The sequence below is a fragment of the Eulemur rufifrons genome, chromosome 19, assembly GCF_041146395.1.
Source record: "Eulemur rufifrons isolate Redbay chromosome 19, OSU_ERuf_1, whole genome shotgun sequence".
In the NCBI taxonomy this organism is placed as follows: Eukaryota; Metazoa; Chordata; class Mammalia; order Primates; family Lemuridae; genus Eulemur; species Eulemur rufifrons.
In genome coordinates, this window is record NC_091001.1 from 92,607,338 (window position 1) to 92,631,897 (window position 24,560).

Consider the following 24,560-nt stretch of genomic DNA (forward strand, 5'->3'; position numbering starts at 1 on the left):
AAATTTTTCTCTGTCATTCTCCTGCCCTCCTGTCTTTGGTCCCTCATTCTCCCCTGAGGCTTGCCAGAGAAACTAATACCAAAGAATAATATTTTTATCCACCTTTCTGAGTAAAAACTAGCCATGAAGAACTCCTTCCAGAGAGGGTCCTGCCCCATTCCCAGAAGGAATAAATGGTACACACAGAGGCCAAGAATCTAAACAGCCAGGCCTTGCTGGGCTTCTCCACTCAGTCTGTTACCACAAGCCTGTACCTTTATTGTCCAATCTACCTAGCTGTCCATAATTTGTTGAACCTAAGCATAAAAATGGACAGTTTCCCCTGTTATCTTTAGGTCTTCATTCTGAAGGCTCTTGTGTCTTGTAAAACTACAATCAAATAAATTTGTATGCCTTTTCTCCTAATCTGCCTTTTGTCAGTGATTTTCAGCAAACCTTCAGCAGGCAATGGGGAAATTTCCCCTTGACCCCTGCATAACTTAGGAATCTCATCATTTATACTCTCACAGAGTTCATCTATTTGTCTCTCAAAAATGCAGGAAAAGTTTTGTCTGTTTTACTAATACAAAATGTGTGAAAAACTGTGCTCAAATTTTGTAGTCACTCTTAAACTACCTACACGCATGTATCTGACATGCATAATCATTAAAAATGGAGTTCTTTCTCTCTTCTATATTGGTCAGAAGGGGTCTGTTTGTTGGCAAGATTTTCTTATTACTCCAATATGCTTTACAGAGTTGGGCAATAATGAACTAAATTTTTAAATAAATTTGAAACAAACTGTTTTTCAAAGGCAGCAAAATTTATTTTTATCCAGACATACAAATTTTTCCAGACATACAATTTCAAGACCCACTAGCCCTTGAATCTCTTCCAGAATCAGGCAGTTTTCATTCCATAAAAATCAAAATAACTTTCAGATGAATTAAAGAGTTACATGTAAAATATGAAAGCATTAAAGAACTGCAATAGGAAAATGGGCCAAATATCAAAACAGTCACATATAAATAGGTACCCTTAAAAAAAAAAAAAGCAAAGAAACCAAATTAAGGCAATGTGATACCATTGTTTCCAATCACTACTTTTTCATATTTGACAATGATAATATCTAGCAAAGTGAGAGTACAAGAAAACAGGGACTCTTAAACATACTATTAACAAGAGAAAAACTGATAAAGCCCTTTAAAAGGCAATCTGACATAGCTGGAAAATTTTAAAATGCATATACATTGTTACCTAGTAATTTCATTCTAATCTTCTATCCTACAAAAGTACTCATAAAAGTGAAAAAAAATATATGTATAAAAATGTTCACTAAAGCATTATTCATATGTGAAAATTAGAAATAGTATAAATATCCATCAACAGAGAAATGGCTAACTTATGGTATTACAATATAATGAAATATTATGCAGCCAGTTAAAAAAATGAAGTACAGTCATCCCTCAGTAACCATGGGAGACTGGTTCCAGAACCTCTCAAGGATACCAAAACCCACAAATGCACAAGTTCCTTATATATTAATAAAATATATAACCTATGCATGTCCTCCCAAATACTTTAAATCTCTAGATTACTTATAATACCTAATACTATGTAAATAGTTGTGATACTGTATTGTTTAGGAAAGAATGACAAGAAAAAAGTCTGTACATGTTCAGCACAGAAGCAATTTTTTTCCAAATATTTTTGATCCTGGTTGGTTAAATCTATAGATGAATAACGCATGGATACAGAGGGCCGACTGTATACCAGTATAAGCTGTCATTTAGAAAGCTAGCCATGATACATGACATGAGAAAAGCAACTCATAAAACAGTAAGTAAATGATTCTGTTTTTATTTAAAGAATAAAATAAAAATAACAAATCTACATGTATGTATGATATGTATTATATGTTTATATAATAGCAAACATATTTTTTAAAAATTGTATGACATGGGAAAATCGCAATATAATATTAAGTGAAAAACTAGGCTACAAAATAGTATAATTACATAAACCAAAGTAGTGCAATAAAAATAAAGGTTATCAATAATCTGAGTAACGTGATTTTAAGCTGTTCTTCATATATTTTCCAAAATGTATAAATGTTACTTATATAATACATACATTGATTTTCAAAACAAAAATCATTTAAGTTTGCTGTTTGTTTTTAAAAACAGAGGCCCAGGTAATCAAGAAATTATTATGCTTTGGGTGGTCAGAAGAGATTCTAATCCTAGAGGATACCAAGAGATTGGGTATAATGATGTGAGTTCATGTACAATAAAGACTTTTTAAAAATATATATTTATCAAAACTTACCCAACCCAGAGAATGCTACCTCCTTAAGACTTTGAATATTCAGGTTACTTTGAATATGTTTATTCCCATGTTCCACTACTAAAAATATTTTTGAAGTTTTACAGTTTAAAATTTCCTTTGGTCAGCTCAGGTAACACATAAAAAAGGTAATTCTTAATTGTAACCACATCTTATTTTTAAGTAAAATTGGTAGTAACCAACATGGTCACCCAACCTTATCACCTAGGTTGGCCCTAAAATGGCTTTTGGTTCATTCCAAACCACTCTAGCTTCAAAGAACAAAGATTTAGCACAAGTTCAATTAGTTAAAACAATATGTGGAAGCTTTCAAGACTTGTTTGGGGACAGGGAGTAGACCCGGCCTTCAGAAAAGGTCCGCTCCAGATAAACAGAAGTATTCATTGCCATCAACACCACCTTCAATGGATGCCCAACAATCCCCTCCATTCCTTTTCACTTATGGTATTTCTGAGTAGAAGGGTCCTCTCCCCAGTCACAATTCTCAAAATCCTACTACCTCTTTAAGGCCAAGTTCAAAATACAACTGCTCCATGAAGCTGTTCCTCTTTTGAACTCTAAAAGCACTTAATTACCTGTACTACTCTGTCAGCATTTGCTATTTTTATAATGACATTCCTTTCATAAATTCTGACTTTCCGATTATACTTCACATGTAACAAAAAGACACAGTTCCCTCTCCAATGCAATTCACTAGAGATACAGATTGAGTGGCCCATCCAAGAAATACAACAGGAGTTTGTTTTCTTTGTTCTGTATAAAGACTGAGACAGCAGTATTAATGGAAGCCTGTTGGACTCTGGTGGGCCTTCAATGGCTGCCTAAGGAGTATGGGTTTGACTCAATACCTTTTTTTTTTTTTTTTGAGACAGAGTCTCACTCTGTTGCCCGGGCTAGAGTGAGTGCCGTGGCTTCAGCCTAGCTCACAGCAACCTCAAACTCCTGGGCTCAAGCGATCCTCCTGCCTCAGCCTCCCGAGTAGCTGGGACTACAGGCATGCGCCACCATGCCCGGCTAATTTTTTGTATATATATATTTTAGTTGTCCATATAATTTCTTTCTATTTTTAGTAGAGACGGGGTCTCGCTCTTGCTCAGGCTGGTCTCGAACTCCTGACCTCGAGCGATCCACCCGCCTCGGCCTCCCAGAGTGCTAGGATTACAGGCGTGAGCCACCGCGCCCGGCCTGACTCAATACCTTTCACAATAACAACAAAGAAAATAAAATACTTAGGAATATATTTAACTAAGGAGGTAAAAGACCTCTACAGGGAGAACTATGAAACACTGTGGAAGGAAATTGCCGAGGATGTAAAAAGATGGAAAAACATATCATGCTCATGGATTGACAGAATCAATATTGTTAAAATGTCTATATTACCCAAAGTGATCTACAGATTTAATGCAATCCCTATTAAAATACCAACATCATTTTTCACAAGTCTAGGAAAAATGGTTCTATGTTTTGTACGGAACCAGAAAAGACCCTGAATAGCCAAAACAACCTTAAGCAGTATGAAAAAATCGGGAGGCATCACTTTACCAGACTTCATGCTATATTTCAAGGCTATAGTAACCAAAACAGCATGGTACTGGCATAAAAACAGAGACATAGACTATGGATCAGAACAGAGATCCCGGATATAAAACCATCCTCATATTACCATCTGATCTTTGACAAAGCAGACAAAAACACACACTGGGCAAAAGAATCCCTATTCAATCAAAGGTGCTGGGAAAATTGGATAGCCACATGTAGAAGACTAAAACAGGATCCGCCTCTCACCGCTCACAAAAATCAACTCACTTAAACCTCAGACATGAAACTATAAGAATTCTAGATGAAAATGTTGAAAAAGTTCTTCTAGATATCAGCCTAGACAAAGAATTTATGAAGAAGACCCCAAAAGCAATCACAGCAACAACAAAAATTAACAAATGGGACTTGATTAAACTAAAAAGCTTCTGTACAGCCAAGGAAACAATCGAGTGAATAAACAACCTACAGAATGGGAGAAAATATTTACATGCTATACATCCAATAAAGGGCTAATAACCAGAATCTACAAAGAACTCAAACATATCTGCAAGAAAAATATCAAACAACCCCATAAAAAAGTAGGCAAAAGACATGTACAGAACCTTTTCAAAAGAAGATAGACTAACGGCCAATAAATATATGAAAAAATGCTCAAAGTCTCTAATCATGAGGGAAATGCAAATCAAAACCATAATGAGATATCACCTTACCCAAATCAGAATGGCTTTTATCAAAAAGTCCCAAAACAACATGTTGGTGTGAATGCAGAGAGATAAGAACACTCATACACTGCTGGTAGGACTGCAAACTAGTACAACCTCTATGGAAAATAGTATGGAGATTCCTCAAAGAACTAAAAGTAGACCTATCATTCAATCAGTCAATCTCACTATTGGGTATCTACCCAAAGGAAAAAAAGTCATTTTATCAAAAAGACACATGCACTTGAATGTTTAGTGCAGCACAATTCACAATCACAAAGATGTGGAATTAACCTAGGTGCCCATCAATAAATGAGTAGATTAATAAAATGTGTTATATGTATACTATGGAATACTACAGAGCCATAAAAAATGGTGAACTAATACCTTTTGTAACAACCTGGATGGAACTAGAGACCATTTTTCTAAGTGAAGTATCAGAAGAATGAAAAAACAAACACCACATGTACTCACTATTAAATTGGAACTAATCAATCAACACCCATGTGTACATATGGTAGTAAAACTCAACAGAAACCAAGTAGGTGGGAGGGGGGAGAAGAGGATGAGTAAATTTCACCTAACAGGTACAATGCATGCTACCTTGGTGATGGGCACACTTATAACTTCGACTCATACTGCACAAAAGCAAAATGGAATCAAAACACTTGTACCCCTGTAATATTCTGAAATTAAAAAAAAAAAAACCTTAGGGGAAAAAAAGAAGTATGGGTTTTATTCTGCAGTAATAAAGAGTAACTGAAAGTTTCTGAGCTCAAAAATGATATGATAAAAGTTTAACTTAGAAAAAGCAGTCCTCAGTCCACAAGTGCCAGATTAGAGGAGGGTAGTAATACCTAGAGAAAGAAAGGCAGTTGGCTCAACATGAAGGGTTAAGTAAAGGGCTTTAAAAACAGAAAACACTGAGTTCATCACTTCTTTGCTCTGTGACCCTGGGCAGTTATAACTTCACCTTTCTCTATGGGTAAAACAAGAATGAGAAAACCAGGTCTTAACCCACTTGGTGAGTATAACAAGAAATAACGCATGTAGCACACACATCATAATGCCTGACAAAGGGTTAAGTGCCCTGACACCAATTCGGTGTCCTACGATTCAGTTTAGTTCTGACACTATCTGGAGTTAGCATCAGATCCCACAAGTTATAAAGCAAGGTCCCCAAAAAGACTGCCCTTACTTCAGAAATCCCCAGGCTATCTGCACTAATGTCTGACTTGGTTACAAATTCAGGGGTTCCTAAAACCTCCCTTCAGGTGCAATAATTCTCTACAGCAACTCACAGAAATCACTGGAAGCACAAAACTTAATCACAGTTTCATTATAAAGGATACAACTCAGGTAAAGCCAAATGGAAAAAGTGCACAGGGCAAAGTCTGGGGAAGAGAGTATAGGGATACAAAGCTTCCATGCTCTCTCATCAAGAAATCCAGGTGTCACTCTTGCAGCACAGCCATGTGTTCACTACTATTCCAGGGCTTTTATACGGGTTTTCATTACCTAAGCATGATTAAATCACTGACCCTGTGATTGAGCTTGCTGTCAAGTTCCTCTCCCCTCTCCAGAGACTGGGGGTAGAGCTAAAATCCCAACCCTCTAATCTTGGTCTGTCTGATGTAGACAGCTTCTCCCTTGAAACTATCTAAGGGCACACCAAAGTCACCTCATCTGCATAAACTCAGGTGTGGTAAAAGGGACTCAAAAGATACTTCCATCACTCAGGAAATTCCAAGGTTTTGAAGCTCACTGTCAGGAACCAGGGACAAAGACCAGATGTATTCTTTATTATATCACATACACAATAAATGGAAGCTATTATTTTAGAAACCAACTAGTAGACTATTGAAATAACGCAAGTATAAAGATAAGGGTGAAAAAAATCAAAAGCATTAAGAAAGAAGCAATAGAAAAAAGGCTTGGAGTGAACAGGGGTCAAAATTGTCTATGAAGGTTCAAGCCTGGACAATTAAATAGACAGTAACAGACATATTCTGGAAGGAAACTGAATATGGGATTCAGAATGAATTTAGTTCTGGCCAAATTAAGGCTGAAGGCAACAGCCAGGAATTTCAGATGGACACTGGGCAGATGGAGATTGTGAGCCTAGAGATGGGACAGGACATGGCCAGAATCAGCTGTCAGAGTTACCCACAGAGATAAACACTCCCACCTCCCCAAGCCCTCACTGCTCCAAAAGGAAGATACCAGCTAATGGTATTACATAAGTTGCTATGACCCACTAGAGTCAAATAAAAGTCAGTTGCTACATGTAGCAGAAAATGTAAGGACTGAATTCTAGAACATAGTCCATTTAATATTTTGGACTCTAAATAAAATGGTGCCTAATTTTCAACATAAAGATTCAAAAAGAATCATATGACCAAATGCCAAACAGAAATGCTGGGTTTTGTTCTTTGATAGAAATATACCAATTTATTTTCTATCAACAGGAAACTTAGATCTCTTCAACAGAAATAAATGTTTATTTTATAATGAAAAGTTTATGGAGCAAGCATTAGAACATTTCAACAACACAACATAAACAGGAACAACTATGATCAATCTAAAAAGCTTTGTGTTCAGATACATGAAGCAAGATAAGAACCGCAAACATGGAAACCATTATACAGACTTACCCAAAGCTTTTACAGTCCTGATTTCAGAAAGTACATTCAGTAGCTAGAAGCTGCTTTGTTAATTGCCCATGGGTTCAGTAGCATCACAATTGTCCTAGAAGAGAACCTCAACTCTGTCTTTCAGCCTGTGAACGTGACAAATGGGAGAAAAAAGAGAAAGCAGAGTTTGAGAAGAGTGCACTGGGCTAGTCAGATGGTTCATAGTACTAACAGGTTATAATGGGCCCAGGGAATGGAAACACTCCAGTACTGACTGGATTAATTCACAGGCAACTCAGGAAGCCAGGGAACTGTGCTGGTTGTAGTGCTTAGAATAGGAATGCCAGAAGAGTGAAGTGAGAGCCCAATATGTGTGCCACCCCTCAGGTTCCAGGGAAAGATGGAGACTGAAATGTTAACACTGGCCGGGTCCTTGGAGCTTCTGCTTCTCCCTGATAGCAACACCCTTAGTCAGAATACGAATAGCAAGGGCAAAATCTGAGCCTACATCCCCACCCAAGAAGGAATGGGTAAGGAGCAGTTCCTTTCCCCACAATTTGTAACACATAGTGTATTCGAGTTTGAAAGATAGCTAGAGGAACCCAAAGACCTTCCTAAAAGAAAGAACGCAGGCATGACCACATTCTCCCCACTCCCTGGATCATGATGCCAAATTATAAGGACCATTTTATTTTGCAAAAAACTTTAAACCATATTTGTACTGAGCAGACTGTTGCTTTTGTTTATAGTAGTACTTAATTTCCTTACATCAAAATTCATGTTGCTCGGTTATAAATGTAGGTATCTATTTATACAGAAGCTCCTTATGGTTCACATAGTAGACTGCATTGAGGCTTATTTTCATTATCCTAATTTAACAGTAGCTGGGAATGTCCTTGGCTTAAACCATCCCCCAATTTGCTCCAATTATACAACACACAGGAAGCCAACATCTTCCCTTGGACCAGGCTAATTTCTGGGAGACTTAAATTCTCTCAGCCTCTGAGGATCCCCTCTTCTAACTCAACCATTTCACCAATTCTACTCGACTCCCATCCACTTTCACCTGCTACCTCTTAAGTAAAACATTTGTAAATACTGAGGGTCAGAGAGAAAGGTCAACTTAAATAACATAACCTTGAGCCATCTTTCCACATCCTCCCTCTTCTTAGATCACCCCCACCTCCCAACTGACCCAAAAATTGCCCTTGAAACTCCCAAAAGTTATTTCTAGGTTAAATAAAATCTAGCCCTTTCTGGTTTCTACTCTCTGAAGAGCATTCCACATCTATCAAGGTCCTTGGCAGCTATTTATATTACTTCCTATATTTAAGGCAGTTTTAGCCTTCCATCTATCAGAACCTACCCTCCAAATTGCTTTAAAGCAGAAAGATAGGCCAGGCACAGTGACTCACACCTGTAATCCTAGCACTCTGGGATGCCAAGGCAGGAGGATCACTTTAGGTCAGGGGTTCAAGACCAGCCTGAGCAAGAGCAAGACCCCGTCTCTACTAAAAATAGAAAAATTAGCCGGACATGCTGGCACACACCTGTATTCCCAGCTACTTGGGAGGGTGAGGCAGGAGGATCGCTTGAGCCCAGGAGTTTGAGGTTGCTGTGAGCTAGACTGATACCATGGCACTCTAGCCTGGGAAACAGTGAGATTCTATCTCAAAAAGGAAAAAAAAAAAAAGAAAGAAGGCAGAAAGATGATAAAAATTCTCTTAGCCTGCTAAGCCACATTTCCAGCCCTAACGCTTCTTCCTAGTACAAAGCCAGGCAGAGCAGGGTCTTCTCAATCACTGTTTACTGAATCGAATGACCAGGCTGCTGTTGTGATGAATGGCTCACCAGATCAAACTCTACATTTTTCTTTCTCAGAGCAGCAAGGTCACTGCATATTAAACATGCCATCCCCTCCAAAAGCAACTATTGTCACTTACTTCATTCTACTCTTTACAATTATTGCTAATGAAACTTATGACCTAACAACTAAGTGAAAATTCCATGTCATTTTTATCAACAGATTAAGAAACTAAGTTTCAGGAAGGTAAAATTAGTTGCCCACAGCCTTCTAATTAAAAATAAAACAAAGTGCTCGCTTCAGCAACTAAAATTACTAAAAAACATGTACCAAAATTGGAATGATACAGAGAAGATTAAGCATGGCCCCTGTGCAAGGATGACACTTTTAATAAATAAAAAAAAAAGCAAAAATAAACCACAGAGTTCTTATCATATATGAGGTACTATGATAAGTGTGTAACTTGTAATATCGCTTTTAATCCTCACAATAACCATGGAAAGAAAACAGCATGGTAACCTCTTTTTATAGTGGTAAACAGGTTAAAAATTACAATTCCCTGGCTGTTAAGTGTTACAGCTGTAATTCAAGCCCAGTCAAGCTAAATTCAGAATTCAAGCTGTTAAAGATAACTAAAACAAAAATATAACATTGTGTCTCTCATACAAATACAAAATCAACACATGTGTATGACTTTAATTAATTCCTTTTGTAATTAGGGAACAAATATGTTCCAACTGGTTCAGAAGAGAATCCAAAGAGCAGACACTTATATACCCAATGGGGAATACAGAAATGAATTTACTTAATAGATACAAAACTGGCTTCTTCCACAAAAGAGGAAAGAAATCAACCATACTTCAACTGTACTTCCAAATAACAAAATTCCTTTGCATGCCTACGGACAAGAACAATATGTATTACTATCTGTTATTCACAACTTACAAAATTGTAAAATAAATCAAAATAAATGAAAGCTGCAAACCCCATAAAATTAAATAACCAGGAAAAGTGCTCTAGATACTTTTCCACCAAAAACAACCACCAATCTTTTTGGAACATTTCAGACTCAAAAGTTTTCTTATGTAGATCTTAACCACCGTGCCTTTTTCTTCTTCTTTTAGATAAGGATCCACAGCTTCAAGATCTCTAACAACCACTAGAGAAAACTGAGTTACACCCCTCCATAAAATCTTTCACAAAGATAAATTTTTCTCTGCCACGTACTAAACCAGAAGTTTAGATTTATTATGAATTTATATCTAAATGCAGAAATAAATTAATTCACTGAATTTTCAAGCTTCTTACGAGATCTAAAACTAAAGAAGGTTTGGTTTTACTTAACAAAGATATACAGAAATAATCTCTGAAGAAATCAAGAAACAGTTGTCACTTCCAAGTCACTAACCCAAAACTAACTTAAGTGTCTTTCTACACAACTCATGCATCTTAATTTCTGCCCGTTTTCTTCCATTAAAAAGCAATCCTAGTCCAACTTCTGCTTCCAGCAAGATCAAGTAAATATACTTTTTCCTAACTGCTCCAGCTTTATACAACTAAAACCCCTGGGCGTCACAAATAAAAAAACTTAAGAAGACTCTGAAGGTGGAGATAAGAAGGTAGACCAGCTAGGGACACAGGAACCCATGAAACAACACAGTGGTGAGTTCCCTGGGTTTTATTTTTGCCTCATACCACAGATGATGAGCTGAAAAAGCCAGGAATTCAGAAATGCCAGTGGAGGAAGACAAAAGAAGAGAAGGAAAAAAAAAAGAAAAAGCCCCTGCTTAAAGAACCAAGAAAAGAGCGGCATAGTGAGACAAAAAACTTTTAGACAATAACCTGCACTCCAGCCAACACCAGAGAAAAAAACTCAGGCCTGCTTCCACACACAACAGAAAAGGCCAAGTGGGGAGCCTAAATTTCCACCCTCACCAAGCTGTAACCTTGTGCCTCAACCTGCCTCCCAGATGTCCCCCAGCCCCTGCACCTGCAAGGGTGATACCAGAGGTCAGATTTTCTTCCCTGCAAGGTGGTAATAAGACCCCCTTCCCCTGCCAGGTAGTGCCTGAGGAGACCACCAGGAGAGCCTAGATTCCCACTCCCACCCAGCAGTAATGAGACACCTACTGCGGTGGTATTAGAGGAGGCCTAGTAGGGAGTCAGGACTTTCACCTGACTTTCACTGAACCCCAGTGGTGTCAGTAGAGACCTAGAAAGGAGCTGAAACTCCAAGCCCTGCCCAGCTGTAATGAAGAGGCCTGCTTTGTGTGTGAATGGATCAATTCTTTAAAAGCACAGACTTACACAACTCCCTCAAAATTAAATGAATAATTTGAATAGCCCTGTAACTATTAAGGAAATTAAACTCATAATTTAAAACCTTCTGAAAAAGAAACCTGGCCCAGATCATTTCATTAGAGAATTCTACCAAATGTTTAAAGAATTAACACCAATTCTACACGATCTTGTCCAGAAAACAAGAGTAGGGAGTACTTCCCAATTCATTTTATGAAGCTAGTACTACCCTGAAGCAAAAACCAGAAAAAGACAGTATAAAAGAATAAAACTTCAATAGTACATGTAAACAAAAAAAAGAGAGAAAAAAATAAAAAAACTACAGACCAATACTAGAATACAGACACAAAAATCCTTAATGAAGTGTTACCAGAAGAATTCAACAATACATAAAAAGTTGAATTTAGTCCAAGAATGCAAAGCTGGTCTAATATTCAAGAAGCAATCACTGGGAGGCCGAGGCGGGTGGATCGCTCAAGGTCAGGAGTTCGAGACCAGCCTGAGCGAGACCCCGTCTCTACTAAAAATAGAAAGACATTATATGGACAACTAAAAATCTATATAGAAAAAATTAGCCGGGCATAGTGGCGCATGCCTGTAGTCCCAGCTACTCGGGAGGCTGAGGCAGTAGGATCGCTTAAGCCTAGGAGTCTGAGGTTGCTGTGAGCTAAGCTGACGCCACGGCACTCACTCTAGCCTGGGCAACAAAGTGAGACTCTGTCTCAACAAAAAAAAAAAAAAAAAAAAAAAAGCAGCAATCAATGTAATCCACAATATTAACAAGCTAAGGAAAAAACATCACATGATCATACCAATCAATACAGAAAAATCATCTGCTAAAATTCATTCCCTATTCATAAGAAAAACTCTCAGAAAAAAATAGAAATAAAGAGGAACTTCCTCAACTAGATAATGAGTATCTATAAAAAACCTACAGCAGACATCACACTCAGTGATATAAAACCAAATGCATAATGCATTCACGCTATCATTGGGAACAAGGCAAGGATGTCCATTGTTACCACTGTTATTCAACATAGTAAACGGAAGTTCTAGCTACTACAAGAAGGTAAGAAAAGGAAATAAAAGTCATACAGAAAAGAAGAAGTAAAAGTGTACCTATCTGCAAATGACATGATGGTTTACATAAAAAATCCCAAGAAATCTATCCCCCAAAACCACCTAGAACTAATAAGTTAAGTGCAGCAAGGTTGCAGATATAACTTTTTTTTAACTTGACTGTATTTAAAGTGAAAAGAATGGGAGAAAAGTTTTGCAAATCATCTATGATAAGGAGCATGCATCTAGCACTATATAAGAAGTCCTACAACTCAATAATAAAAAGGCAAATAACCAAATTTAAAAACGGGCAAGGGATCTGACATTTCTCCAAAGAAAACATACAAACATTAAAAATAAGTATTGTCACATGCTGCCATATGGATGAATCTTGAAAACATTAAGCTAAGTGAAAGAAGCCAGTCACAAAAGACCACATATTATGATTCCACTTATATGAAATGTCCAGAACAGACAAATCTAGACAGAAAGTAGCTTAGTGGTTGCCTAGGGGAAAAGGAGAGTGGGGAGGAGAATGAGGTGTCACTGCTAATGAATATGGGGTTTTTTTCTGGGGTGATGAAAATGTTCTAAAATTAATTGTGGTGTTAGTTGTACAAGTCAATGAATATATTAAAAATTATTAACTATCAGATCTCCCACTGACTTCTTTGTAGAAATTGACAAACTGATTCTAAAATTCATATGAACTTGCCAGGAACTCAGAATAGACAAAACAATCTTGAAAAAGAAGAATAAAGTAGGACATACACTTCCCATTTTCAAAACTTACTACAAAGCAATGGTAATTAAGACAATGTGGTACTGGCATAAGGGTAAACATATAAATCAATGGAACAGAATTCAGAGTTCAGAAATAAACCCACGTGTCTGTCTATGCAACCATCATATGGCCCAGCAACACACTCCTGGATACTCATCCCAGTGCAGTAAAAACTTACATTCACACAAAAACCTGTACACACGTGTTCATAGCAGCTTTATTCCTAACACCCAAAAACTAGAAATAACCCAGATAACCTTCAATGGGTAAATCCAGACCCAGAAATACTAAGGATACTACAGAATACTAAGAAAGAAAAAAGAAATTATTGATACATGCAATAACTTCAATGAATCTCCAGGGAATTATGCTAAGTGAAAAAAGCCAATCCCTAAGGGTTATATGCTGTATAATTTCATTTATATATTCTTCCAATGGCAAAATTACAGAAATATAGAACAGATTAGTAGTTGTCAGAAGTCATGGAAGGGGATGGGTGTGTGGCTAGCAAAAGGCAACATAAGGAATCCTTACAACAAAACTGTTCTGTATCTTGGCTGTTATCAATGCCAATATACTGGGTGTAATGTTGTAGTACAGTTTTGCAAGATGTTACCATCAGGAAAAAACAAAGTAAAAGGTACAGGAAATCTCTATTATTTCTAACAACTGCATGTGACTCTACAATTATCTCAAAATAAATAGCCTAAAAAAAAAGAAAGAGTATCCCCAAACACTGCTGTATAATAAATCTACTTATACACAGAATATTACTATTTTCTAAAAGGAGGTAGGTAGTTGGGAAACATATATACTGAGAAGAAGAGAGAGGAAGAGGTTGATTCTAACTTTGTGAACTTTAGATAATTAACCAAGTTTCTTCACCTGTAAAACACAGATTAAGAAATAATACTGTGATAGATGGAATAATGGCTCTCAAAATATACCCATGTCCTAATTCCTAGAAGCTGTAAATGTTACCTTATGTCGCCAAAAAAATAAATAAAGGCTTTATAGCTGTTACTAAATTAAGTATTTTGAGATGGGAGGATTATTTTGGATTATCAGGGTAGGTCCTAAATACAGTCACATACTATATCCTTTTAAGAGGGAGATTTGACTGCAGACAGAAGAGGGTAATGTGACCAAAGAAGCAGAGGCCGGAGTGATACAGCCGTAAACCAAGGAATACCAAAAGTCACCAAAAGCTAGAAGAGGCCAAGGAGCAGATTCTCCTCTAGAGCCTGTGGAGGTAGCATGGCCCTCCGACACTTTGATCTTGGTAGATTAACATTGATTTCAAAATTCTGGCCTCCAGAACTCTTGAGAAAATAAATTTCTATTGTTTTAAGCCACCACACTTATGGTAATTTGTTATAGCAGCCACAGGAAACTAACATAAATACCTCCCCATCTCCTAGAAATGTTATAAAGCGCTATATAATAAATATGTATGGAAATGTCCTTGAGAAGTCTGAAGTACAGCTATAAAAGAAAATCAGACACAATTTTAGAGTTCTTAATTCAAAATAAGAATATAACACCCAAAATTTTTGAGAGTTAAAGAAATTCTAGATAAAGAAAAAATAAATAAAGCTTTGGGAACAATTATATCCAATGTAGACTCAGTTCCCTGAAGATTAGCCTACTCAATAGGCAAGAACTGTTTATCACGGTAGCTCTAGCAAAAAGAAGACTCAATCTTGATTAACTCTGACTTTGAGTCTATTTCTTCTCTGAAGGAAAGAGAAGCTAAATTGTGCTGGTTTCATTACTAACATAAACAGCAAACTAAGGTCATCCAGAACTCCCTGGAGTATTCTAGATTATTTCAATCCTGCTTCTCCACTGCCTTCCCATTCTTAGAGAACAGAGCAAACATAATTCTTCCTTTAATTTAATCCAGTGGACTTAATAAACAACCATGTTAAAAATACAACTGAAATTTGAATCTGCAGTTACATTAACAAAGATGTTAACCCAGTAATTTACAAACTCTCCAGTTTGAGTGCTACATCACAAAATATATTAAGTGTATGTTATAGCACAAACAATAAACCTGAAAATATTTTTTTACTGAATTTCAGAAGGACATAATGGAACATGCAAGAGTATTAAGAGTGCCAATCTTTATAACAAACAAAAAGGGAAAGGACAAAAAGGATGTCTCATTTACATCTCCCACATTATAGACAAAATCACCCTAAGCCACCATAGTAAGCTAAATTCAGCATGGATATTCAGAAATTTTGAACTTATAGTCAAGGCATGCTATTATTCAAATAACCAATCCCTTACACTTAAAGTCACATAAGTACAGTATATTTTAAATTTACACTGGATTAAAATAGGCATTATAGCATAACAGCTAATAGTACAGACTTTGAAACTAGACTGCCTTGGTTCAAATCCATGTCTCTTAACCTCTTTGGGCCTCAGTTTCCTCATAAATAAAATGAGGATAATAATAGTACCTATATTTACCTCAAAGTGGAACCTATGAGGATTAAAGGAGTTAAAAACTTAAAGCATTAAGAACAGAACTCACTATGTAGTTAAACACTCTATAAATGCTAGCTATTTTTATTATTATGTATTAAAAGAGAGGGTCACCATTACTACCTATGGACTTCATAACAGTTTCATAGCTGCTGTGCTTACCTTTCACCATGGAAAACCTAGAGGTGATAAAACTCAATGTTCTCTGCACTGAAGGTATTGATTTGTTTATTTCTCTCCTCTACACAGTGAGCTCAAGGACAGGAACCATGTTATATTCAACTCTGTTCCCATCACCAAGCTCAGGCAGGTGTCCAAAAATGTTCAAGTAAGTAAAGAAACACTTTGGTGTTCAAGCCACCCCAAGTTTCCATCATTTTCCTACCTAACCCCACACAGGGTTAAATTTTTATTTAAGGCTGCACAATATAAAGAAAAAATAATTCTAAGAAAGTATTGCTATTACAAAAACAGGACAGCAGAAATAGTAAGAGCCACAGCCAAAGCTGCCTTCTGCAAGATATTTAAACATTCCTGTAGGGGAAGAGTTTCTGTCGGAGTTAAAAACAATCCTTTTTACTCCACACTCCCAGCCGCACAGAGCTGCAAGAGCTGTTCCTCTTCCCCCATCATTCTTATTCCTATCTCTCTTGCAGTATTTCCTTCCCTTGTGACACCACTACTATATACCAGCTCAACAACATGCCATCTCCCTACTTATGAGTTCTCCCAAGGGAATTAACTATATACACTTACAAACATAAAATACATGTAATCTCTTATTTGAGATGGAAAACTAAGGGTAGTTTTCCTTTATTTCTAACAGTAACCCACTTGTTCTGAGGAAGTAAACAACTGAAGTTTTCAGAAACCCCAACTATGAGAAGACTGCAGATAAAGTAGTTAATCATATACTGTCAGCTTTCACTGATGGCTGCCCCTCAGTTGTCCCTTCCACTGTAGGATCGCCATGGCCCGACTGCCACATGGAGACGACCAGGTGGAGGCGTGACTTTAGCTCACAAAAGCTTTTTGGGGGAATTACCTCACTGCCACAAGGAACTCACCAAAGGCTTTTCTTAGCTCTATTATTACATTCAAACCCTTGTAGCCAAAGGAACTGCATGCAACAGTCCTCATTACCTAAGAGCAATTAGTGTAGCAGGGAAAAGGCCATGCAGTGACTTCTCAGGACCACATCTCAGAATGACGAAAAAAAGATTTGATTAGAATTTTCCCCCCCAAAAAATGACACAAATTAATCAATATATTTTTATAATGTGTCATATATTGTATTGTATTTATCAAAATTTAGGTTATACTTGCAACAATGTACTAAGGACAAGGAACTATTCAATTGGTGGAGGACATAGGCATAATTTTGTGACCAAACTGTAAACAAACTGCAAAACCGTATATGACAACCTTGATTTCACATTTGCCTTTTGCAAGCTAAGTACATAAGCCATTTTAGAAAAAATATTTATATCTTTTTTTAAATTTTTTTTGTAAAGAAGTCTCACTGTGTTGCCCAGGCTGGTCTCGAACTCCTGGCCTTAAGTGATCCTCCTAACTTGGCCTCCCAAAGTGCTGAGATCACAGGCTTGAGCCACTGTGCCTAGCCAAAGAATTATAAATTTTATCATTTTCCCCTGGAACCTCTCATACTACTTTTAAATTCTTTAAAAGCACCACTTTGAACATTACATCTGGTTTTGCTCCTCAAAAGATCAAGCATTGCTATATTCTTACTAGAGCCACTTTTTTTAAAATCAAAGTATAATAATACATATACAGTAAAGTACACAAATCTTAGGTGTGAAACTTAAATTTTTACATATACATACTCCCACGTAACTGCCACTCATCCCAAGATATAGAACATTTCCAATATCCCAGAAGGTTCCCTCATGCCCCTTTCCAGTCATTACCACCGCTAACACCAACAACACCCTGGAGTAGCCACTATTCTGACTTCTACTACCAGGAAGTAGCTGTACTTGTTTTTGAACTCCATTTAAATGGAATCATGCAGTATGCAATCTCATGTCTGACTTAATATGTCTATGAGATCCAACCAGTTGCTATGTATATCCATAGTTCATTCTTTTACTGCTTTTGTAGTATTTCATTTTATAAATATATCACAATTTATTCATCCATTCTACTGCTGATGTACATTTGGGTTATATTCAATTTTTGGTTATTATAATAAAGACGCTATGAACATTCTTTTACATGTCTTTTAGTAGACATTAGTTTCTCTCGGTTATACCTAGGAATGCAATTACTGGATCATGGGTAAGAGTAGACACTGCCACAGTTTTCCAAAGTGATTGTACTATTTTACATTCCTACCATCAACACGTAAGAGATCCAGCTGGTCTATATCCTTGTCAACATGGACATTGACGTCTTTTTAATTTTAGCCATTCCAGAAGTTGTATAGTAGTATCTCTTTATTGTTTTAATTTGTATTTCCCATTGACTAAATGTGGATTGCCTTTTTATATGCATACTGGCCATTCTGAGATCCTCTATTAGAAAGTGCCTCTTTAAGACTTCTATGCATTTTTTAAATTCATTTTCTTATTGATTTTACACACATACATATATATATTCTTGGTATGAGTCCTATGTCAGATATATGAATGGCAAATTTCTTCTTCTAGTCTATATTTTGCTCTTCATTCTCTTAATGGTGTCTTTAGATGGAGAGTTCAATTTCAATGAATTCTAAAGGCAAATTTATCATTTTCATGGTCATTGCTTTCTGAATCCTTTTTAAGAAATCTCTGCCTCCTCTATTCATTAATTCTTTGATTTGTGCTTATGGTTTGAGCAGTTCTCCACCTTGCTGTGACTTCATGAAATCCTGCATATTTACAATGCAATCCTGTATATTGCTTGCTCTTCCACCTTGCAGTTGATTTTCACTGCATTCATGTTATGTTGGTTAGGTGCTAGACAACTCTAGTAGTATAAAGAAGTGGAGATCAATTTTACAGCTAGAGAATTTAGCAGTGAATATTTCCATATATAATGACTTCTGTACAAATATATTAAAAATCTAATGTTAAAAAAGAATTCTAATGCCCATTAGCCTAGCATTTTTCCGCAAACGTATGTTAGATGATTCTTCCCAATCCTTTTGAACCCAGTCACAAGGAACTCCCTGCTCTATCCTTTTTCCTAAATTAGTTAACAATATCTCCAATTTCCAACCATATAGTTAGAAAACAAACAAATCTTACTCAAACAAATACTACTAGCCAAGCAGGTGTTCCCCTCCCTGACCCCATTATCTTTACACCCAGTCAATCTGACATTCTGCTTTCCACGTGTGTGTGGAATCTAAACTCTGTCCTGCCACAGCCAATGCCCTGGTTCTCTCCCTCACCATCTCTTGTCTGGAGTATGGAAACTGTCCTTAACTGGTCTCATCCTTACATTCTATCACCAAGTCATCAAAGTCACCTCTAGAGAATACAAAGTTGATGTTATTCATCTAATCAAGATCATTCTATAGTCCTCACTGCCTACAGGATAAAGTCACCCTCTTAGCCGGGAATTCACAACCTCACCCTAAGTTTTCCTGGCTTCTCTCCCAGAAACTCCTACTCTAGTCTGACCCCTGGACATCAAGCGCTCTCAATTGTCCTGGCTATGCACTGCTTCCTCGTTCAGCTGAAAGCCCTTTCTCCCTTTATTCTCTCCAGTCAGCTCCCTTCCTCTCTTGACCGGGCCACTCCAGAAGAAGCAACTGTTCCTCCTTATGTGTATTCCCACAGCTCTCTGCACCCACAAATTTGAGTTCTTACATTTGAGTTAATCATTTACTTGTCTCATTCACTAGTCTACAAACTTCTGGACCTGGGACTTCTCGCTGAACTCCTCAAGGATAAGGTCAGGAGTTAATCTTTACATTCCGAGGACTTGGCAGGGCTGTTCCATAAAGGTTAAATGAAAGAATGTCCCAGCCACTTTTACTCATGTCACCTATTTTCTATAAATAAGCACTGGAAAAATTAGTACAAGTATGTCAAAGTAATGAGCCTAACCAAAAGAAGTTTTCTTTGAAAAGTCCCAGATAATCATTCTTTTAAAAAATGTAATAAAAGCAAAAATCTCCATTATTGATTTGTGTTTCCTGGTGGAGATTAGTCACAACTATTTGTTTTAAAAGACCTTTTTAAATAATGGACATCAAACGTAGGATGCATACACCACTTAACCAAAGTAACTGTAGTTATCACCACATAAGTCACTACTGAATGCCACTGGAATAAATCATGGTTATTATTTACCCAACTAAAAGATCACAAACAAAACTACTCCCTTCAAAATTTGTTCATGTATTCCCCCTTAACCCATAGCACATCTGTATGATAGAGGAAGATGGTATGCATGGTGGTTAAGAACACAGGCTAGAATCACAATGCTAGTTGTGTGGTTTGAACAAATTACTTAAATTTCAATGTGCCTCAGTTTCCTCATCCGTTAAATAAAGATAATAAAAGCATCCCCCTCACAATGTTGCTGGGTACCTGAGTTAGCACATATAAGGCCCTTGATACAGTGTCTGGCAGAGAAAATGAATGCATAGTAATAAATGCCTGCCAACTATTATTACTGTGTTTTTAACTTTTTAAAGCCCTTTTACATATATTGTCTTCCCCAACCCCAACCCCTTACAACAGCGCAATGAGATTGAACAAGAAATCCCCCCTTTAACAGTAAGGCACTGACAGAGAAGTTATATGATTACCCTAAGATATTTTAAGTGGCAGAGTATGGACTAGAAACCACACATAACCTCAACCCCAGGCCAAACTGATCAAATCTCCATGGATCTAGTTTAGAAGAAATATTCTTTTGGGTTTTCCCTATTGTTTCCTCCTGGTTGTCAACAACAGCCAGCCTAAAGACCTGGTGGGTGCTGAAGACTCTGAGACTTGGGTAAAAAATAATAATAATAAATAAAGACCTAGTGGAAACAGATGAACCATGCCTGTTGCTCAAATTGAAAAGGTAGGAGAAGCCTCACTTTCACAGTACCTGACACATAGTTGGCACTCCAGAGACAGGAGCTATTGATGACTGAAACACAAAGTGCTATTGTTCTTTCTCAATTACAGAACAAGGTACTGCTCCACAAAAATCAACCCTGCTACCAAAAACAAGTCACTTTAATTATTATGCTTATCTGTCACAGTGTGACAAACAGAAACTAAAAAAAAATTTTAAAGAATTTGCTTTTACTCTCAAAATAAGTTTTGCAAAAAGGACTTTCATCAGGGCAGTTTCTGCAAACTAGTTGCATTTCATAACATGATGTTTCTTTGTCCAAGTGACTGATAGAAATAAGTAACATTTTATCTGGGTAATGTCCTCAACATTTACCTTCAATATTTTCCTCAGACTTAAACGGAATCCCAACCCCCTGTCTTCTCTACAGCCACATGCACACTGAATACAGTTAATGAACTTCAAAGGCAGATGCAATGCTTCCAGGGAACCCACCTCTCCCAGGGAAGTACAAGAAAGCAAAACGTCTTCACAACCACATCTAAGTGCTTTATCTTTTCATTTCTTCTCTCAAATGGCCAATTAGAAAAGAAGATACACCTTAAAAATAAGACTTGACATCAGCCCCTGGCTAAGGCCTACCTTTCCTTTCGCGGCATTGCCACTCTGGCACCTATAGGCACGTCTCTAGCACACGGAGAATACGGAGGGAAGGCAGCTCCAGCCCCTGCCTAGACAGCTTTCGTCCAACCCTTGCACGTGGCGGCCACTTGGGACATTTTTTAACATGGGACTTAACCAGGGCACAGCTTGAGTGGTGTTTGGGGACAGTGATGCTCCCAGACCCGCCAAAGTCGGAACAGGAAGGTCTTCACTTTCCTTTTGTAAATACCCACAGGACACCGGGCCCTTCACACCGCACGGCTACCTTGCCCTCGCCAACCCAGCTAGCGTGGCCCCTCGGCTACCGACGCCTCCGCCAGCCTCCCCGCACCTCCTCTCACCTGAGCCGGCTACTCCACCACCTGTGCCGGGACCCCTGTTCCCGGTCAAGGGACCGTTACCGGGGACCGCAGTCCGGGGAGGGCCCGTGGCTCAGGGGAAAGAGCCTGGGCTGCAGCTTCCCCGACGCCGCCATTTTCCCTGAGCCGTAACCCCCACCTGACAGTTCCAGCCTCCCACCTGTGACTGGCAGGGGACTCCGTGCGACGCCGCGGGGGGCGCGTGGGCTAGCCCGGGACTCTGAAGGGGTCACAACCTCAGGGCAGAACCCGCCGATAATTCATCCCAAAGCGAGGAGGCGTCCAGCCGTCGCCCTAGTAATGCGTCCCGACAGGCTCCATTCTTATTGGCTGTGGATATCGTGACGCAACGGCGACCCCGGCTGCGTGGGAAGCCCGGGTCGTCCCGCCCCTGCTCTGCAACCCCGGGTACCCCGGGCGCTGGTCTTACCCAGGGCGCCTGTCTTCGAGGGCTCTTTTAAAGGGGCCGCGCTCATTTCTTCGTCTGGCCTGACGAGGAAGGACTCACAGAGCGGAAGGGTGTATAGACGACAAACAACGAGATAGGAAATTAGCGAAGGTCATTGCCCCAGGGAACCTGATACTTCGTCCAACCCCTAGAATTGCAAAATGGAAAACAGAAATCTGGGAGGTTAATTTACAAACCTAATTTTCTTGCCCCAAGTCACAGGGCAAATCAGTGGTAGGACCAGTTCTAGAACCCAGGTTCCTGATGGCGGCGCAGAGCTCTCTCCAGCACGCGCACTCGTAGGTACACGCACCCTCCTGCGATCACCAAGAGTGTTTTCAACAAATCTCTTTAAAGGTCCTCCTAGCTTCCTACCATGGTGTATCTGTCCCCTAACCTGCTGGATTGTGGGGACTGTGATTTAACCTCTTTTCATTTCTCCTGCAGATGCCTTCCTCCTGTTGGCCTTCAACAAAATACTGAAGAAAAGTCTTAAAAATAAACATAGCCACACATCACACACAGAGCCACTAGCAGTCATTAATGCATATTTATATATTTTATTCGTTTATTACACAAGGCTGAATATTAAAAAAAAAGTACAAGGTTCCTATCTCCACAGAATTTATAGTGTAAAAATAATGGACATCTAGATTTGGAATGCATAGCTTCAATATAGCTAAATTATACCCCCAAATTTCCTGTGAGCACAAAGGTTCCTGTGCTCCTCTCCTAAATAAGCTCCACAGTTTCTCTAATTTTGTTTGGAAACATTTAAATATTTAAAATGCGCTGTGAAGTAAAATAAAATCTTAAGGCTCCTCCATCCCCACCAGCTGACTGAAGGAACCGCCTCCTGGCCAAGGGGATATCCTAAAACTAAATTGCCTGTCAGGAGGAAGGAGGTCAGACAGGCCCCCTCTCTTCTTGGAAATATCCTTTGTAACTCATTAACAGGCCTAAGGCTATGCAAGACAAACCTGCAGGTTCTCAATTTACAGAACAAAGGTATATGTCCTGTGCCTTATCTCTGATTAACAGACTTCCTTATGTTAAAACACTCCAAGCCTTTAGATAAACCTTCACATCTTCAGCCAATTAGGAGAGTCAAAGAGTCTTTAAACCCGCCTAAAACCTGTAAGCCCACCCCACCCACCCTTTGAGATGACCTACCTTTTAGAGCCAAACCAATGTATGCTTTCCATGTATTGATTTATGTCTTTACCTATAATTCCTGTCTCCCTGAAATGTATAAACCAAACTGTAACCTAGCCCCAGAGAGTCCATTTGCTCAAGGCTTCTTGGGTGTGGCTCTGGGTCATGGTCCTCAAATTTGGCTCAGAATAAATCTCTTTAAAATTATTTTACAGGGCCAGGCGTGGTGGCTCACGCCTGTAATCCTAGCACTCACTCTGGGAGGCCGAGGCAGGTGGATCATTTGAACTCAGGAGTTCAAGACCAGCCTGAGCAAGAGCAAGACCCCGTCTCTACTAAAAAAATAGAAAGAAATTATCTGGATAACTAAAAATATATAGAAAAAATTAGCCAGGCATGGTGGCGCATGCCTGTAGTCCCAGCTACTCGGGAGGCTGAGGCAGGAGGATCGCTTGAGCCCAGGAGTTTGAGGTTGCTGTGAGCTAGCCTGATGCCACAGCACTGTAGCCCAGGCAACAAAGTGAGAGTCTGTCTCAAAAAACAAAAAAAAATTTTTTTTACAGAATTTGGCTTCTTTTCCATTGGCAATGCTAAAATTGCATCAGAAAATGAAGAAAAACAACAGAGGGAAATACCAGAAACAAAAGCCAACTCTGCCAATTATGTCTGTGATGTTAGGTCTCATTTTTATCTTTAAAATAACATTATTAGAATAAAAGATCTCTAAATTTCTTTTTTAAAAATAAAGAGTTGGCAAGGCCACGCTCCAGAACCCTAGAGGGCTGCACAGTGACTCTTCTTCTGGGACTTGCCGGAGGCTCCACACAGCATTTCCTCTGCTACTGATAGCTCTAGTGTCATGAGATGTGTCAGGTGATACGGCCCAAGAGGCAGGGCTGCTTGTACCACAGACTGCATGCTACTAAGCTGAGCACTATTCATTACTAATTGCCTTCCACATCAACTGCTAAATGGGTAGGAACAGTATTCCTAAACGCAAAATATGCTGGTTCCTAAACCCTAAGAGATCTACCAGGTGCTATGCTTCTTCTTAGTGGCAGAAGGTCCAAGGTGCAGTAACTTGTTCTTCATTTTGGAGGAAATACCCTGACAATCCTGACATGCCCTAGACCATTGGACCACTTCATCATTCAAATAAGGTCTGTATTTTAGATAATATTGTACCAAGATGGTTTTCTTTGTTTCGATATATATTCTATGCTTACATAAGATGTTAACGTAAGGGGAAGCTGGGTAAAGGGTAT

At 38.5% G+C, this 24,560-nt stretch overlaps 1 protein-coding gene and 1 pseudogene across 4 annotated transcripts in view; one reads left to right on the top strand and one right to left on the bottom strand.

The window, feature by feature from the left end:
• Positions 1-22,167, bottom strand: part of LCLAT1 (lysocardiolipin acyltransferase 1) — a 183,304-nt gene extending 161,137 nt beyond the window's left edge. Inside the window, exons 1-2 of one of the 4 annotated variants that reach the window (XM_069494228.1) lie at positions 21,853-21,997; positions 7,220-7,344 (exon numbers count right to left, since the gene is read on the bottom strand). Coding sequence is in view for 1 of the 4 variants with exons in the window: in XM_069494227.1 (XP_069350328.1) it covers positions 21,313-21,329 (17 nt within the window). In the remaining 3 variants the exon portion in view is untranslated. Of the gene's footprint in view, positions 1-7,219; positions 7,345-21,312; positions 21,349-21,852; positions 21,998-22,122 lie in introns of those variants that run through there. The other 3 variants (XM_069494230.1, XM_069494229.1, XM_069494227.1) reach the window with 3 other exon arrangements.
• On the top strand, positions 9,326-9,416 carry LOC138400406 (U6 spliceosomal RNA; annotated as a pseudogene).
• Positions 22,168-24,560: the final 2,393 nt, after the last annotated feature.